The 18,210-nt window shown below is 39.1% G+C and overlaps 2 protein-coding genes and 1 pseudogene across 2 annotated transcripts in view; 1 reads left to right on the top strand and 2 right to left on the bottom strand.

Moving 5' to 3' along the window:
- Positions 1–953: 953 nt before the first annotated feature.
- LOC148693054 (uncharacterized) lies at positions 954–1,550 on the top strand. The gene is made up of 2 exons (XM_088680296.1): positions 954–990; positions 1,102–1,550. The coding sequence occupies exons 1-2, from the start codon at positions 954–956 to the stop codon at positions 1,548–1,550; spliced, it is 486 nt and encodes a 161-aa protein (XP_088536422.1).
- A 4,438-nt stretch (positions 1,551–5,988) lies between these two features.
- LOC148693055 (uncharacterized) lies at positions 5,989–11,893 on the bottom strand (annotated as a pseudogene).
- Positions 11,894–12,055: 162 nt separating this feature from the next.
- The window catches only part of LOC148693056 (uncharacterized), a 47,399-nt gene continuing 41,244 nt past the window's right edge, over positions 12,056–18,210 (bottom strand). The window contains exons 3-4 of the mRNA XM_088680297.1: positions 15,561–15,749; positions 12,056–12,334 (exon numbers count right to left, since the gene is read on the bottom strand). Coding sequence (XP_088536423.1) covers positions 12,056–12,334; positions 15,561–15,749 — 468 coding nt within the window. The remainder of the gene's footprint in view (positions 12,335–15,560; positions 15,750–18,210) is intronic.

An 18,210-nucleotide genomic window follows, 5' to 3' on the forward strand; every position in this document is an offset into this window, starting at 1 on the left:
CATAAACAATGCTTATCGATTTCTTAGAATCATATTTTGAGCAGCAACCAAGTTATTATCATTGGATTTGGAAAGGACTGGCTAACAAGATTGAGAGAAGAGCAAAAATAATATATATATATATATATATATATTTTTTTTTTTCTTTTTTCTTTTTTTTTTATAGACACTAGTGAAAACAGGACAGCTAACAAAAACAGAATAGAACAACTAAGAGAAACTAACCGTCAAGACTTTAAAACGAAGACTTCATGCTCTGCAATAACCAATTTTTGACCTCTATTCAGTTTTTTACATATATCTTGCAAACTACTAGGCAGAATTCAACGTTCTTTATATGGTTGGATTTAGAACGAAAAATTAGAGAATGCAACGTGGACCAAAACTCAGAAACAGCAACAGATTGTTCCAGAATTTAATAAAACAGAGAGCCAATGTTTACTAACACAACTCAACTAACTGAAAAAACTATCAAAATGAGATCTATTGGATGGTTGTTTATTTGAAGTAGGGTTGGAAGTAGGGTTCCTAAGAGTTGGAAGCATCATGGAGTATCATGGAAGAATAGAATAATGGAAAGCTAGCTAATGCATGGATTCAAACTTTCGGCTAAAACTTAAGTGATGCTTTAGTGCATCTTAGTTTAAAATCTACTTTAGGCATAATGCAAGCCTTTATGATGTTTAGTTAGGTAGAGTGGAGACCTCATCATCATTGTAAGGATTAATTAGTGGTTTAAGTTAGGTGGAGGTGTCATGGAGGGGTCTTAACTCTCCATTGTTTCCGTAGCTTTCCTCTTAGTTTTCTATAGGTTCCTCTATATATGGTTTGTTGTTCTTGTAACTAAAAATGATGAATGAATGAGATGCAATTCATTCCTTGAAAATCAATATGGTATCAAAGCAGGAAAAATAACCTGCTTCTGCTTCATCCGAACGTGATCAATCCTCAAGATGGCTGAAGACAATCCTCTTAGGTCAGATGCTGAAAGTTCACCGGTTCTTTCTTCCGGAAATATGTCTGAGGTGGATGTCAATCCAAATCAAAGGTTAAGCTCAGTCTTGTTAAATGAGTTTAATTACTTACCTTGGTTGAGAGCAGTGAGCCTTGCTTTAGGTGGAAGGTCCAAGCTAGGGTTCATAAATGGAAGCATCGAAGTTCCTGATGCTTCCTCACCAACATATGAAAACTGGCTTTGCAAGGATCAGCTAGTTATGTCATGGCTCCTAAATTCCATGGAGCGTAAACTAGCTGAAATATTTAGTTATTCTGAATCATCATTCGAGCTATGGGAGACAGTCAAGGAGATGTATGGCAGTCAAAACAATGTTGCACGTGTGTTTCAACTAAAGAAGGACATTTCCAACCTGCAACAAGAAGGAAAGTCATTTGTTCAACTTCTTGGCCGCATGAAGAGCATGTGGAATGAGTTGGAAATGTATCGGCCTCATACAACTGAAGCGTCCGTGCTACTGAAAAGGGCAGAAGAAGACAAGATATTCCAACTCTTGTCAAGCCTCGATTCAGGATACGAAGCCACATACTCATGAACCTCGAACTACCTTCCTTCACCAGTGTATGTGCAACAATCCAACGTGAAGAAGTACGAAGGAAAGTCATGAACATTGGCACAAAGACTAATGTAACTGAAGCAAGGTCTTACCTAACCAACGAAAGAAAATACAAAGTGAAGAATCCACACTTGAAGTGCCAACATTGCAACTATACTGGCCATGTTAAGGAGACATGCTGGATTTTACATCCAGAATTAAAGCCAGAGTTCATGAAGGATAACAAGGGCTCACAAAGACTAAACCGTGCACCACACAGAGCCAACAATGCATCTACCTCAACCTCACATGGGTCTGATGCACTCAAGAGCTTCACAGCAAATCCGGCTGCACTCATAAATGAGTTTGCAGCATATCTTCAAAGCAAGAAAGAAGAGGTTAAGAGTGATCAAACGGTCGTTTTTGAAGATGGAAACTCAACAGCTTTGCTAGGCAAGTTCGCTGGTTTTCTGACAGACACACAACACATGTCCCGAGATGACATGCAAGGTATCATGACTGCTTTCAAAACTGCTCTTAATGTAAATATGATGCATGATTTTTGGATTGTTGATTCGGGTGCCACAGATCATATGACCAATCATGTTTCTAAGTTTCAAAAGTTTCAAAAATTTTCGCAACCTTCTCAAGTCTCAACTGCCAATGGTGAGAGTTCCAAGGTTTTAGGCAAGGGAAATATCCACTTAATGTCAGACAAAATTGAGTCAGTAGCCTTATATGTTCCTTCTTTTCCATTTCAACTTCTATCTGTGGGAAAAATCACCAATACCTTGAATTGTTTAGCCATCTTCTCTCCTCACAATGTCATTTTTCAGGATTGTCTCACCAAGAAGACGATTGGTGAAGGGTTTTATCTAGATGGTCTCTATTACATATCAAAGAGCAGTCCCAGGGGATTTCAAGCCAAGTCCAATCCATCCCAAGATAGTCAATTGTGGCATCAACGTCTAGCTCATCCTTCTCAACCTATTTTGTCATCTTTGTTTCCAAATTTAGGGAATGATTTAATTTCGTGTGAAACCTGTCATTTGTCTAAGGACACTAGATTGCCTTTTAACCCATCCTTATCTAGGACTAGTAAAGTTTTCGAACTAGTTCACTCAGATGTATGGGGACCAACGTTTGAATCTTTTGATGGTTATAAGTATTATGTGATCTTTGTTGATGATTTCTCTAGAGCCACTTGGTTGTACCTTTTAAAGTCTAAGAATGAAGTGATGGAAGTATTTAAGGATTTTCACAACCTTGTTAAGAACCATTTTTCTTCTCAAATTCAAACTTTAAGATCTGACAATGGCACCGAATACACGTCCCATCTCATGTCACAATATTTAAGCAATCATGGTATCATGCATCAAACAAGCTGTGTTGGCACACCTCAACAAAATGGTGTAGCCGAAAGGAAAAATCGTGACATACTGGAAAAAACAAGAGCATTAATGTTACACATGAATGTACCAAAGAGATTTTGGTCCCAAGGAGCCATGGCGGCTGTGTACATCATCAATAGACTTCCTAGCCGAGTCTTGGGGTTTAAATCTCCCCTTGAAGTCATGAAAGGAAGAAAAATCGACCTCTCACATCTTAGAACCTTTGGTTGTGTCTGTTTTGTTCATGTTTAGTCACACCATCGAGATAAATTAGACCCTAGAGCTCTCAAATGCATTTTTCTTGGTTATTCATCAACACAAAAAGGATATAAGTGCTATGATCCCCAACTGAGAAAAATCATTGTATCCAAAGATGTTCGATTCCATGAAGCTAACCCTTTTTTCAGCAAGTCACTTGAAGCCACAGGTCAGGGGGAGTGTATCTTTGATCTGCTTCCTCTACCAAGAATCAGCACTCCAGATGAAATCAGCACTCCAGATGTTTTAAACGAAAGAGGTTCTAACCATGACAACAATGATGAATCTCCTACACCACTCACTGAAGTCAACAATGAAGGCACTCATCCTGATGGTTCTGTGGATGATGATAACAGCGGCAACCAAGAAAATCTTCAAAGTGTGGCTGATAATTTGAACGAGGATGAGACAACTCTCCCAGTACCTCGACGCAACCCTCGGCGTGATAGACAACCTCCCACAAGACTTCAAGATTTTGTCACATATAAACCGAGGTATCCAATCTCCAATTGCGTGTCGTATCAAAAGGTGACTCCATCTCATGCTGCTTTTCTTAATACCATTTCAAGTCACAGTGAGCCTCAAAACTTTCATGAGGCTAATAACCAAGTTGTGTGGAAAGAAGCAATGCGAGATGAACTCAAAGCACTGGACCAACATAACACCTGGAGCATCACCAAACTTCCAAAAGGAAAAAGGGCAGTGGGCTGCAAATGGATCTATAAGGTCAAGTTTAATTCTGATGGTTCAATTGAAAGACATAAAGCCAGGCTGGTGGCTCGAGGATTCACTCAAACATTTGAGGTAGATTACAAAGAAACATTTGATCCTGTTGCAAAAATTAACTCAGTTAGGGTCCTATTGTCTGTTGCCGTCAATAAGGGTTGGTCTATGTACCAAATGGACGTAAAGAATGCCTTTCTACATGGTGATCTTAAAGAAGAGGTCTATATGAGATTGCCACCAGGACACCCTCAAAGCCAGGAGCCTGATATGGTGTGTAAGTTGCATAAGTCGATTTATGGATTGAAGCAATCGCCTCGTGCTTGGTATGCAAAACTAAGTTCAGTTCTTCATAGTGTTGGTTTCAAAAGGAGTAATGCAGATTCATCATTATTTGTTCGCACGGGAGTTGCGAGCAAATTAGTTGTGTTGATATATGTGGATGACTTAATAATTACAGGTGATAATGCTGCAGAGATCTCCATACTCAAAAATTCACTTCAACAAAGATTTGCGATTAAAGATCTTGGGGTGCTGAAGTATTTTCTTGGAATCGAAATGGCATCTTCTCACAAGGGACTATTTCTTAATCAATGAAAATACGTCATGGACCTACTCAAGGATGTTAATATGAGCGATGCTAAGCCTGCACTTACTCCTCTCGATAGCAAGCTCAAACTTGACTTGGGAGGCACACCACTCTCGGATATCAGCTCCTATCAGAGGCTTGTCGGTAAGCTGATTTACCTAACGATCACCAGACCTGACATCTCATATTCAGTGAGTATAGCCAGTCAATTCATGCATTCCCCCACCATCAAGCATTTGAACCTTGTAAAAAGGATCTTACGTTACTTAAAAGGGTCCGTTGGTCGTGGCATCCTCATGACGAAGAATGACAACACTCAAATCATGGGGTACTGCGATGCAGATTGGGCAGGAAATGCCATCGATCGCAAGTCCACCACTGGTTACTGTACCTTTGTCGGTGGAAATTTGGTCACATGGAAGAGCAAAAAACAAACTGTCATCGCAACATCAAGTGCCGAAGCTGAATATCGTGCAATGGCCTCAACCGCGTGTGAGCTGATATGGCTAAAAGGACTTCTATGTGACTTAGGTGTGTTCACGACTCAACCAATGACCTTATTTTGTGACAACCAGGCTGCTATGCACATAGCATCAAATCCAGTCTTTCACGAGAGGACGAAGCACATTGAAGTCGATTGTCACTATGTTCGTGAACAAGTACAGTCGCAGGTGATTCAGACACATTATGTAAAAAGCTTCGATCAGCTGGCCGATATATTCACCAAACCTCTAGCCTCTCCTCAGTTTCAAAGACTCTTCTCCAAGCTTGGATCCATCAACCTTCTGGATCCAGCTTGAGGGGGAGTATTGGATGGTTGTTTATTTGAAGTAGGGTTGGAAGTAGGGTTCCTAAGAGTTGGAAGCATCATGGAGTATCATGGAAGAATAGAATAATGGAAAGCTAGCTAATGCATGGATTCAAACTTTCGGCTAAAACTTAAGTGATGCTTTAGTGCATCTTAGTTTAATATCTACTTTAGGCATAATGCAAGCCTTGATGATGTTTAGTTAGGTAGAGTGGAGACCTCATCATCATTGTAAGGATTAATTAGTGGTTTAAGTTAGGTGGAGGTGTCATGAAGGGGTCTTAACTCTCCATTGTTTCCGTAGCTTTCCTCTTAGTTTTCTATAGGTTCCTCTATATATGTTTTGTTGTTCTTGTAACTAAAAATGATGAATGAATGAGATACAATTCATTCCTTGAAAATCAATAAGATCCCTCCCCCAAACTTGAATAACACATTGTCCTCAATGTGAAGTGAAATATAAGGCATGCAATAAGTTAACAAATAAGGAAAAGTATAACTGAAGAAAAATAAACGGAAGAATAAAGGGTAAAGTTTAGAACTCCCCTGGTTAAGTGGTTGCTAAAACGAGACTTGCCGCACACACCAGCTTCATCTTCATGCATCGAATGCTTGGGTTGCCTCCCAAGAAGCGCTAAGTTTTAAGTCTTCAGCCGGACTCAGCGACCTTCAAATGAATGGAGAATCATTGAGGTATGCCACCTCAATAGTTTTGGTCTGCGATAACACATTTTCTGCATTCTCTAAATATGGTTTAAGACGATGCCCATTCACCTTGAATATGGAACCAGTTTTCATGTCTTGAATCTCTACTGCTCCGTGTGGAAATACCTGAACAACCAGAAAAGGACCAAACCATCTAGAACTCGGCTTCCCGGGAAAAATCGAAGCATTGAGTTGAACAATAACACCTTTTGATGTGGCTCAAAATGTTTGGGAATTAAAATCTTATCATGAGCAAGCTTTGTCTTTTCTTTATAAATCTTAGCATTCTCATAAGCTTCATTCCTCAATTCATCCAATTCATTTAATTGAAACTTCCACAAATTCCCTACTTGGTTGTTGTTGAAATTCAACTTCTTTAATGCCCAAAATGCTCGATGTTCCAGTTCCACCGGAAGATGACATGCTTTTCCGAAGACAAGTCAATAAGGAGACATGCCTAAGGGAGTTTTAAAGGCTGTCCTATATGCCCAACATGCATCACTCAACTTACTTGCCCAATCTTTGCGGTTTTGACTCACTGTTTTCTCGAGAATATGCTTTATTTCTCTATTCTAAACCTCAACTTGTCCGCTGGTTTGAGGTTGGTATGGAGTAGAAACTTTGTGTGTAATGTTATACTTTTTCATGAGAGCTTCAAATGGTCTGTTAATGAAGTGATAACCACCATCACTAATGATCGCTCTAGGTGTCCCAAATCGAGTAAAGATGTTCTCTTTCAAAAATTTTAACAGAACCCTATGATCGTTGGTTTTGGTAGGCATTGCTTCCACACATGTAGAGACATAATCTACCGCCACAATGATGTACAAATATTCATTCGACATAGGGAACGGGCCCATGAAATCTATTCCCCACACATCAAACAATTCAACTTCCAGAATGTTAGTTAATGGCATCTGCGTTCTGGAAGAAATATTCCTCATTTTTTGGCACCTATCACAAGCAATGACAAGGGCATATGCATCCTTAAATAAAGTAGGCCAATAGAATCCACTTTGTAATACCTTTAACGCTGTCTCCTTTGCACCAAAGTGACCTCCACAAGTATGAGAACGACAAAAAGTGAGAATGATCTAAACTTCAGAGTGAGATACACACCTTCTTATCAACTGATATGGGCAATGCTTGAATAAATAAGGATCATCCCAATAGTATTGCTTCATAGTAGATAGAAAACGCTTCCGTTGTTGTGTTGACCATTCCGGAGGCATAAACTGCTTTGCCAAGTAGTTTACTATGTTAGCATACCATGGGAGTTCGTGAATAGAGAAGAGTTTCTCATCAGGAAAGTGATCATTGATTGGAAGCTCGGCATCAGCAACTTTATCATTGCTTAATCTAGACAAGTGATCCGCAACCACATTTTCGCACCCTTTCTTGTCCTTAATATCGAGATCGAACTCTTGAAGCAACAGTATCCATCGTATAAGTCTAGGCTTGGCATCTTTTTATGATAACAAATATTTAAGAGCTGCATGGTCTGAATATATGGTCACCTTAGAGCCAATCAAGTAGCTTCGAAATTTCTCCAAAGCAAAGACTACTGCAAGTAATTCTTTCTCCGTTGTCATGTAATTTAATTGCGCACGAGTGAGAGTTCTGCTAGCATAATATATAACATAAGGGAGTTTGTTAACTCGCTGCCTAACATAGCACCCACTGCATAATCAGAAGTGTCACACATGATTATGAAAGGAAATTACCACTGATGTGAAAATTAACTTAACACACAAATTAAACCCTCTTTTGACAATTGTAGTATATTTATAAGTAGGGATTGTTCTTAAACCGGGGATCAGGAGAGATTGCTAAAACACTTTAAACTGACTCAAATAGATAAAACTAAGCTTTAAAACACTTAACTACACTTAAAAGACTCAAAACAAGTTCACAAGACTCAAAGTAAGCTAAAAACACTCAAAACTGCCTAAAAACACAAACTGGGCAGATTTGACTCTAAACACAATTTTGGACGAATTTTGGTTTTAACTTGACTCAAATCACTTGAAAACACAATCTAAAACAGATTCTAACTAGTTAGACTCTCTAAAATAAAGGGGGATTTGATTTTGGACGAAAATAAAGTAAACAAAACAGAAACTAGAACTAGACAGATTTGCATGAATTTGGTGGAAATAAATGGATGATGGGCTAGCTAGGAGGTCTTTCTCCACACATGACATACTTGCATACAAAACAATCTCCAGTTACTTTTTCAATGAACCATGAACCTTAACACCCCAAGTTAATTAGGTACGCTTAAATTAACCCTTAGATTTTTCTTAAGTCATTGAATTGAATGGAATTAGCGCATTGCAATCAAATTATTCCTCAAACGTTCTCTACATGAAAGCGCATAATAGAGAAACAATCAAAGATCATTAATTTCCATGAAAATCATAAGTGTTGACGAGGCATTCATAACTATGAAAGTGCATGATACTTATGCCAATAATTTACTTAACATGATTGTGACTAAAAACCTTTACTACTTATGAATATAAGTTCACAACGATTAGGTGAAGCTCCCTTATGTCCTAGCATCAAATTTATGCATGCAAATTAAGTGTGCACTCTTAACCCACATACACAAACAAGTTTTAATTCAAATAGATAAGTAAATTGAATTCACAATTCATGAAATCACAACTAGAAGTAATCAAATCATAATGCAAATATGGCCATGGTTTCGAAATTCCCCCTAGCCAAAAGGGGATTAGTTCCTCATACTCACAAAGCAAAGATTCTTGAATTTAAACATTGAAAAACACAAGAAAGATTACACCTAAAACGTTCCAGCAACTCCAAGTTGAATGGCTTGCACGTCTAGGGCTCTCCTCCTTTTTCCTTTCTACGGCACAAGGTGTGGGTTGTGGTTTTGGGCGTTTTGAATGATGTATTCTTGCTTAGGATGATGATTGATGGCTGATTAGGGTGAAAGGTTACGGCAGGTTGTGTATGGAAGTGAATGGAGTGGATGAATGATGGAGAACTAGGGTGGAAAGTTGCAGCAAGGATTTTCTGAATGGCATAAGGGTTCTTACGAATTTGTGGTTGAAAATATCAATATGTAGTTCAACCACCCCTAGGGTTAATTAGATTAGGGTTACAACTTAGCAGATTTTTAAGGATTAGGGCCCTAGGTTTCGGCACAAGTCATTAAATCCACTTAGGAGGGGGTTTGGCCCAATTAATTTCAGAAAAGGATTTGTATAAATCCACAAGGAATAAGGCCTAATAAATCAGAATCCATAAGGGAAAAGGCCCAGTGGGGTGCGGCAACAATTGGAGGGAAAGGAAAGTGGCTTGCAAGGCAAGGCATTTTAGAAGGAAATAGGCGCCACCTTTGTAGGGTTTCTAGAAACAATATGCTTTATGGCTGATTTGGCCCTTCTAGAAGAGAATACTTTTAGAAATAGGTTCTAGAAATACACATTTAGGTCCCCTTGCAACTAAGATTAAGGCACGATAAGGTTAGGATAGGATAAGATAAGATTGGATAAGGTTGGATATTGTTTTGGATAATGTTTCCTCTTTTGAGCTAATTCCTTATCCTCTTTGTCTTGAGTTTAATTTCTTCATCTTCTTATCAGATTCCTAGCCTTTTGAACTCCAAATTCGTCCATCCATCTTGCCCCATACATGTGCTATCCATTTAGTGCCCAAAACTGCTCCAAAATGCACCAAAATGCACTTTCTTGCCACTTTAATCCTTTGGACCTACAAACACACGAAAATGACTTGAAATACTACATTGACTAAGAAATAACAACACAAATGCATGAGAACAAGTTAACTAAGTCGCATAAATATGCTCTTATCAACCACTCTGGAGCTTTTATGATCAAGGCCTGTGTTAATTCTTTCTTGAGGGTCTCAAAAGCTTGTAAGCACTCACCATTTAAATTAAATACATAATCTTTAGCCAGCAGATCACAAAGTGGCTTGGTGATTTTTGAGAAATCTTTAATGAATTGTCGATAAAAACCTGCATGCCCGAGAAAGGATTGAACTTCTTTTACAGAAGTAGGAGGAGGAAGCTTCGAAATCAACTCCACCTTAGCTTTATCAACTTCAATTCCTTCAGCTCAAATTACATGACCAAGAACAATACCACTTTTCACCATAAACTGACATTTTTCCCAGTTTAAAACCAAGTTGGTTTCTTGGCACTGTTGGAGCACCAATGAAAGATGATGAAGACATTGGTCAAACGATGACCCAAACACGAAAAAATCATCTATGAACACTTCGATACACTTTTCCACCATATCTAAGAAAATGCTCATCATGCATCTTTGGAATGTTGCAGGAGCATTACATAGCCCAAAAGGCATTCGTCGATATGCAAAAGTTTCAAATGAACATGTGAAAGTAGTCTTTTCTTGATCTTTGGGAGCTATAGGAATTTGATTATATCCAGAGTAGCCATCAAGAAAGCAATAATAACTGTGGCCTGCAAGTCTCTCAAGCATGAGGTCAATGAAAGGGAGCGGAAAATGATCTTTTCGAGTTGAATTATTGATCTTTCTGTAATCTGTACACATTCTCCAACCTGTGACTGTCCTCTGGGATATAAGCTCATTATTTTCATTCTTGACAACTGTAATACCAGATCTCTTTGGTACAACCTGCAGTGGACTCACCCATTTGCTGTCAGATATAGGATAAATAATGCCAACATTCAGTAATTTGAGAACTTTTGCCCGAACCACTTCTTCCATATGTGGATTGAGACGTCTCTGAGCCTTTCTAGAAGGCTTTGACTCGTCTTCAAGATATATCCGATGCATGCAAATTGAAGGACTAATTCCTTTCATGTCTGCAATACTCCATCCCAACGCTGTTTTATGCTCCCTCAACACTTGCATCAACTTTTCTTCTTCTGTTTGGTTAAGGTCAGCAGCTATAATCACAGGAAGAGTCTCTGAATCACCTAGATATGCATACATTAAAGTCTCTGGAAGAGGCTTCAATTCAAGCTTTGGAGGTTGTATAATGGATGGTACATTTTTAGCTTGTGAGAGTGGCAAAGCTTCAAATTTAGGCTGGCCTGTAGGAGAGTAAGATGCTACGGCATTGAGATCTCGTTCTGCTTCAATGACAGCAGCCTTTTCAAAACTCAGTCCATGTTGAGAGATACAAACTTCCAAAGGATCTGAGATGCTTGATTCAATGAATGTTTCTTTTATAACTTGATCCACAACCTCAACACGAAAGCAGTCATAAAGATCCATGGGCTTCTTCAATGCTTCGAAGACCTGAAATTCTAGAGTAATACCTTGCACGGTCATAGTTAATAATCCCGATTTAACATCAATCTTCGTACCTGCAGTAGCCATGAAAGGTCTGCCAAGGATAAAGGCAAGTCACAACCAGGAATTTCAGCTTCTTCCATGTCCAAAATGATGAAATCAGCTGGAAGAATAAATTGATCAACACACACAAGTGCATCTTCAACAATCCCTCTTGGATATTTTACGGAACGATCAGGGAACTGTAGAGAAATGGATATATGCTTTAGTTCGCCTAACTTAAGGTGTTTATAAACAGAATAAGGCATCAAATTCACACTTGCTCCCAAGTCAAGCAAAGCTTTTTCAAATTTTCTTTCTCCAATGACACATGGGACTGTAAAGCTACCAGGATCTTGAAGTTTTGGCGGCAATTTTCTTTGAAGAACCACACTAACCGTGCCTGATAACTTCACCTCCTCATGTTCTTCATACCTTCTCTTGTTAGTACAGAGTTCCTTCAAAAACTTCATGTATGATGGAATTTGTTTTATAGCATCAAGAAGAGGAATATTAATCTGCACCTTTCTGAATTGCTCTAAAATGTCTCCCATGTACTTTTCTTTTTTAGCTTGTCTTGCATGCTGTGGAAAAGGTAGAGAGCCATGAATTTCTGCAGTAGAAGAAAAATGAGTCGGACGATCAGATTTGTTTGCTTTTTCAAAGGTCGTGTCATTCCTCTTAGATTTTATAGAACTTCCAGACTTCTTGTCAAGCTACTGCCCTTTATGTGCGCTGACCCCTTCATCTTCTTCCTTATTAAATTTTGAACTTTCCACATTATTACCAATCGTCTTTCCACTCCTCAAAGTCATGACAGCTTGAATATGCTTTTGATTCCTAGGATTTGTTTCAGTTTGGCTTGGAAATTGCCCTTGTGCTCGCTCTAGCTTGTTCAAAGTAGTAGCTATTTGTCCCAATTGAGTCTCAAAATTAGATTGAGCCTTTTCCAACACCGTCTGACTTTGTCCAAGCAATACAACTTCCTGTTCATACTGATCAGTTTTCTTTAAGAGTTGAGATAACATGTCCTTGATAGAGGGGTCTTGTTGTTAAATTGGAAGAGCTTAATAAGGTTGCTGTTATTACTTTGTGGAATTGGATGATCCCATGCTATTTTGCAAATCTCTCCAAGAAAAATTCGGGTGTTCTCTCCATCCTGGGTTATAATTATTAGAGTACAGATCATTTCGGGGCCTCCCACTAAATGCATTGACCTCTTGCATGCCTTCTAGATTAGGAGTGGTGTGAGAAGCTTGGTGAGGGCTGCCACTTTTGCCTCTAAACCCGTCCTTGCATCAACTTCATAAATGCCTCATCTTTTTGTTGACGATGCAGTTGGAACTCTCAAATCTTTTGTAGGAAAATCCCAATGCTCAGAATTTTCACATATAGTTTCAAAGGCATGTATGGCATCTTCTGGAGTTTTGTCCATTAAGGTGCCACCAACTGTTGAATCAACCAAACTCCTACATTGAGAGTTCAAACCTTTGTAAAAATAATGAACCTTTTGCCAAGTGTTGAAACCATGATGAGGACATTGCAGAAACAAGTCAACTTTCATGAAATTGTTCACCTTTTTGTTGCCAAAAGCTCATAAACTTTCATGAAATTGTTCACATTTCATGATCAAAGCATTGGTTCTTCGAGTAGGGAAGAATTTGGACAAGAACTTCTTGGATAATTCTGTCCATCTGTCAATAGATGCTTCGGGAGGAGAATCCAACCAACTGCTTGCTTTATCCCTCAAAGAGAATGGGAATAAACGAAGTCGAATTTGTTTTTTAGTAACATTAGTGAAGATGAATGTGGAATATAGCTTGAAGAACGCCTTGATGTGATGGTATGGATTTTCTTCCTCCTTCCCAAGAAATATAGACAGCAACTGATAAATTTGTGGACGAATCTCAAATCGCTGTGCAATTGGAGCCAAAACAATGCATGACGGTGCGTTGTACTCCGTTGGTTTTGTATAATCACGCATAAGCCTCGGTTGTGGTGGTGGCAATGGTGGAGGATTATCTCTACCATTATTGACTACTTCACCCATGGCTGGTTCTTGAAACATTCGTTGTCTCCGCTGTTCTCTTAAAGTACACTCAAGTTCTTGATCTATAGGAATCAACTCAAGTTGCAACGAATGTCTACCTTGCATATACGATCAGACTTTGCTCCTTGTTTGACCACCGCTCGGTATTTTGCAAATTTCTTGCAGCTCAAATATCCAATCGTTGATCTGTGTTTTTGGGTTGAAAACTAGATTTCTGGGGCTTTCCGACGGTATACAATGTGCCTGGTAAAAAATTGAATAGTTTAGTCCAAAATTGTGTCTAAACAGTGATACAGAAACTGAAATAAGACAGTGACGAAAATTACTTTTACTTGTCTTAATACTTATGACTCTTACTCGAAACTAGATAACAAACCAAATTCAATTTGAACAAACTACAATAAACGACTTATTAGATATGGAATAAGATATCAAATTGGGGAACTCAATTAGAGTCCCGGGCAATGGCGCCAAAAACTTGGTGTAAACTTGCAAGTGCACAAGATAATCCTAATATAGCATTTTGCAAGTCCAAGTATCATTCCCACGAGGATTTTAATTCAATCTCCAATTTGATAAACTAAACCAAATCTAATTATATTAAAGAAACACAAACCCAAAAATATAAAATATAAACCCAAACAACGAACTAGACTCGATCTTAATTAATAAATCAATCAAAGGTGTGAAGAGTTTGTCGTGATGATTTTATAAACAAATAAAAACAGAACTTTAAATAAAAATAAAAATTAAAGAGAAGAAAACGTTGTGTTTTTAAGCAAGTGATGAAAAAGTCTAGGGATTCGGAATTAAGCACAAGCAATCTAGTTTAGGATTCAATGCAATCAATGGATCTTCGATTCTTTAGATGATAATTCCCATATCTAAGTCCTTGTCATGCACATTAGACCATAGTTTTCCTTAAGTGAATGATTCTCTCCTAGTTTTGGAAGAGGTCGTATATCCTAACATGTGATCTATCCTGGTTAAGGCATAAATTTAACAAATAGGACTCTTTACGCTTTAGAAAACAAGGGAACCAAGCAAACCATTATTCTTTGTCAAGCAACAATGTAATTTACCACACTTAACCGCAAGAAGCTAATTGAATTATATTGCTAGTTCAGCCTTAAATTCATCTTCCAATCTTACTAGATGCAAAGTCCTAAAATGATCAATCAAAGAACTCAAGCAATGAATAGCATTAAAAACCATAAACATGCATGCTAGGGCATCATCCTAACCCTAGGAAAAGAGTTTAGTTACTCATAGAATACGAAAACATAATTAACAATCTTAAAAACATGACGAACTCCCTAACAATGAAGATGGATGTTGTTGCTCTTGGGATTAGCATCCCGTTGCTACTTCTCCGCACCTTCGAAACCCCCAAAAGCGAGTCCCCAAAAGCTCTCCCCAAAATCCTCCTTTATTCCCGAAAAAAAATATTGAAGTCCTTTTAATAGGACTCTTTGACTTTCTCTTATACGGCACATCAAACTATTAAATATATTACCCATGCACTGTTTAGAATAGTCTTGAACTTTTCTACAAGTTTCCCTTTTTCTCTGCACATTTCCTTTTATTAAACTTAGTAAATCTGAAATCTTTTTGCAAATCCCGCGTAAACCTTGCTGGCAGATGTCCGGTACAAAAACCACTATAACGTCTTCTAGGAAACTTGGAATCACGAACCGTAAAATTCCACCGAAAGCTAACTTCCATATCTTTCCAATGGTATAAGGCTTAACAGCTGGTTCATTCTGAGGAAGTACAGTTTAATCTATAAAGTGGGCTGCACAGCTTCTGCTTCCAGCATACCAAACTCATTTCAATCGCAAAAATGCTCCTTTTTCTTCTTTCTTCATCTTCACTCTTCAAATCTAAGAAAAACATAAAACTAAATGAAACGAACTAAATTCACTCACAAACATAACAAAAATCTAAACTAAATGACATTAAAATGTATGCAATATTGGTCGTATCAGCGCCACCTCGACTATTGGTTGCTCATCTATGCTTGGCTTTTCTTAGTACTCGACTGGGATAGAACACCTGAGCTGATGGTCTAGCGTAGAGCCTAGGCTTGCTAGTGCGTCTGCATGGGCATTTTCTGCTCGTGGAACTTGAGTGAGTGTGTATGATTAGAACGTCGCTAACTGCTCTCATACCTTCTCGGGGTATCGGGCCATCCTTGGATGGTTTGTTGCGTACTCCCCTGAAGTTTGGTTAGTGATCAGCTGAGAATCGGAATAAATTGCGAGCTTTTTCACCGCTAGGTCTTTCGCCAATCGAAGACCAACTAGTGGAGCTTCATACTTTGCTTCGATGTTTGATGCCTTGAACCTTACAGTGATTGCCTGCTCGAGCATTGAACCGTCTGGGGTAGTAAGAACTAGGCTTGCTCTCGATCCTTGGTAGTTGGATGATACGTCAACGTGCACGCGTCAAAAATCTCTTGCAGGTGGGGTTGGTGTTGTTATGGTGTGTTTGGCTGCCTCTGGGGCGTTTCTGGGCTGAGGTACTACGGTTATAGAAATGTCTGCCAGTTTTCACGCTTTTAACGTTGTGCGTCTGGGCTGTCGGGAATATCATGTCATGACGATAACTGCGTATGTCTGAAGGTACGACTTAAGCTTCCAGATTGCAATAACTAGCGTCAAAATCAAAGTTTTGATTTTAGGGTATCTGGCTTCCACATCGAGGAGAGCTTTTGAATTGTGGAATACAGGTGGTCGAGCCCTCAGCTCTTCTCGTATAAAGGTATAACTTATTGCTGCTTCAAATACAACCACATGGATGCATAAATCCTTCGCTGCCTTCGGCTTGGATAGTAAGGGAAGTGATGTCAAGTACTTCTTCAAGTCCAGTAATGCTTTCTCACACTCATCGTCCCATTTGTCTTTCTACGTCGGGCTTAGACGTGAGCCGATTCTAGCTGTATTTTTCAACTAATAAGGGTCAAAAATGATGTCTTCGGTGTCCTCTTCGGGTTTCCATCCTGATTTATCTCCAAGGGCATTGTTGACCTTGACGCCATCTTCTTAACCTGCCTGTTGTAATTGCTATTTGGCAGAGGTAGAATCGTCTTTCTGCACTTCAGCTGCTACTGCTGGGGCGAAAGACTTCTTCCTTGTCTCTTTAAGAACTTGTACAGTGCATCATCTGGGCATGAGCTGGTCACCTTTGATCTCTTCGACTGCTCGTTCTAGGATGCGAAATCGAATTTTTTGATACTTGATCGGTGTCACATCTCCAACCTTCATTAGCCAGGGTCGGCCTAATATCCCATTATAAGGAGATGGGTTGCTGATGATCATGAAGGTTTGCAATAAGACAATCAATGGGCTGGTTACGTTGAGTGTGGTAGTGCTAATGACAATTGAGGTGAGTCCGTTGAATCTGGTCAAGACCTTTGCTTTGCGTTAGATCATACTTTCCAGGCGCATCTTCTGGATAACTGACATTTGTAGGATGTTGACTAAGCTTCCATTGTCTGCCATGATTCTGTCAATGATGGCATAGGCCAGTTGTACAAAAATCACCAGGGCGTCTTGCTCGGTGAAGCCGACGATTGGTCTAGGTACAACAACTATGGCTTGAACCTGATAGACCAATCTCGCCTGCTGGATCTTCTTTTTCTTAGAGTTATTGGTGGCCCATAGATGCTCGAATTCGACAAATATTCCATTGATTCGAATTATCTTGGTTAGAGGCTCGGCATTGGCGTCTGCTTCTCACCTTGGCCAGGCAGCTGGTCTATCGATATACTGGTCGCACTTGCCTTCTTTCATGAGCTGTTTAATGTACATTCTCCATGTGGTGCAATCATTGGTTGTGTGCCCAGGGCCTCTATGGAATGCACAATACTTAGTCTGGTCCATCTTAAAAGTATCAACCCTTATGGGTGGCAGTGGCTTGAAGCATGGCTTATCTTTGAGGTCGCGAAAGATCTGGTTCATCGGGACTGAGACCTTAGTGTACGTCTTAAGCGTTGTGCCTCCTATTGTTCGGGATCAGTCCTTGCGTTTGTCTCTTGGCTTGCTCTTGTTGTTAAGTGGTTTATCCTCGCCTTTTTCTGAGTCGGTTCCGTGTCTTTGCACAACTGCTCAGATGGTTTCTGGGAGCTCTTTTCCATCATCCTTCCCCCACACTTATTCCTTCCCCCACACTTATTTTCTGCAACACATTAATCAAAGGGAATTCATTCATGCTTACTATGCTTCAAGAACAAGGGTACAGATGGTCCTATTCTAGGCTGTGTGAGGATAATATGGGTTAACAAAGAACATGGCTAACACGGCTCAATGGGGTTACACTTAAACACAAAATGAGTGAAGGGCACATGGCTGTTTGGCTTTGATGGTGGTCACTACACAACTTCATCTTGAATGTGTGTTATGCAATTCAATAACATGCTTTGAATGAAATGGGCATGAGTTCTAGCATTTGGAACTAAGTGATGAAACACCTTCTAAGTAGTAACCAAGCAATGAATAATGAGATCATGCAACGACTTTAGAAAACAATAATGCACAGATTTTAACTCTCCAAATAACGTTTAGGCTCAAGTCTCACCGGGATGTAGCGTTTGTTTAAGTTCCTTCCTTCAAGCATGTTACAAAAACTAATTTTTCTTTTGTGATTACATGTGAATTCGTAAACTATAACTACAAACAAGCATAAACCAAAGAGTATATCAAACGTCCATCAATGTTTGTAACTTTCTTTAACCATCATGCAATTAAAAACCAAATCCTCATCATTGTGTTGGAAGGTAACCTACAACACAAACAAACACACAAAAACAACTCTTTTTGG

This window comes from Pyrus communis, chromosome 11 (genome assembly GCF_041283825.1).
Source record: "Pyrus communis isolate YQ-2024b chromosome 11, ASM4128382v1, whole genome shotgun sequence".
NCBI lineage: Eukaryota > Viridiplantae > Streptophyta > Magnoliopsida > Rosales > Rosaceae > Pyrus > Pyrus communis.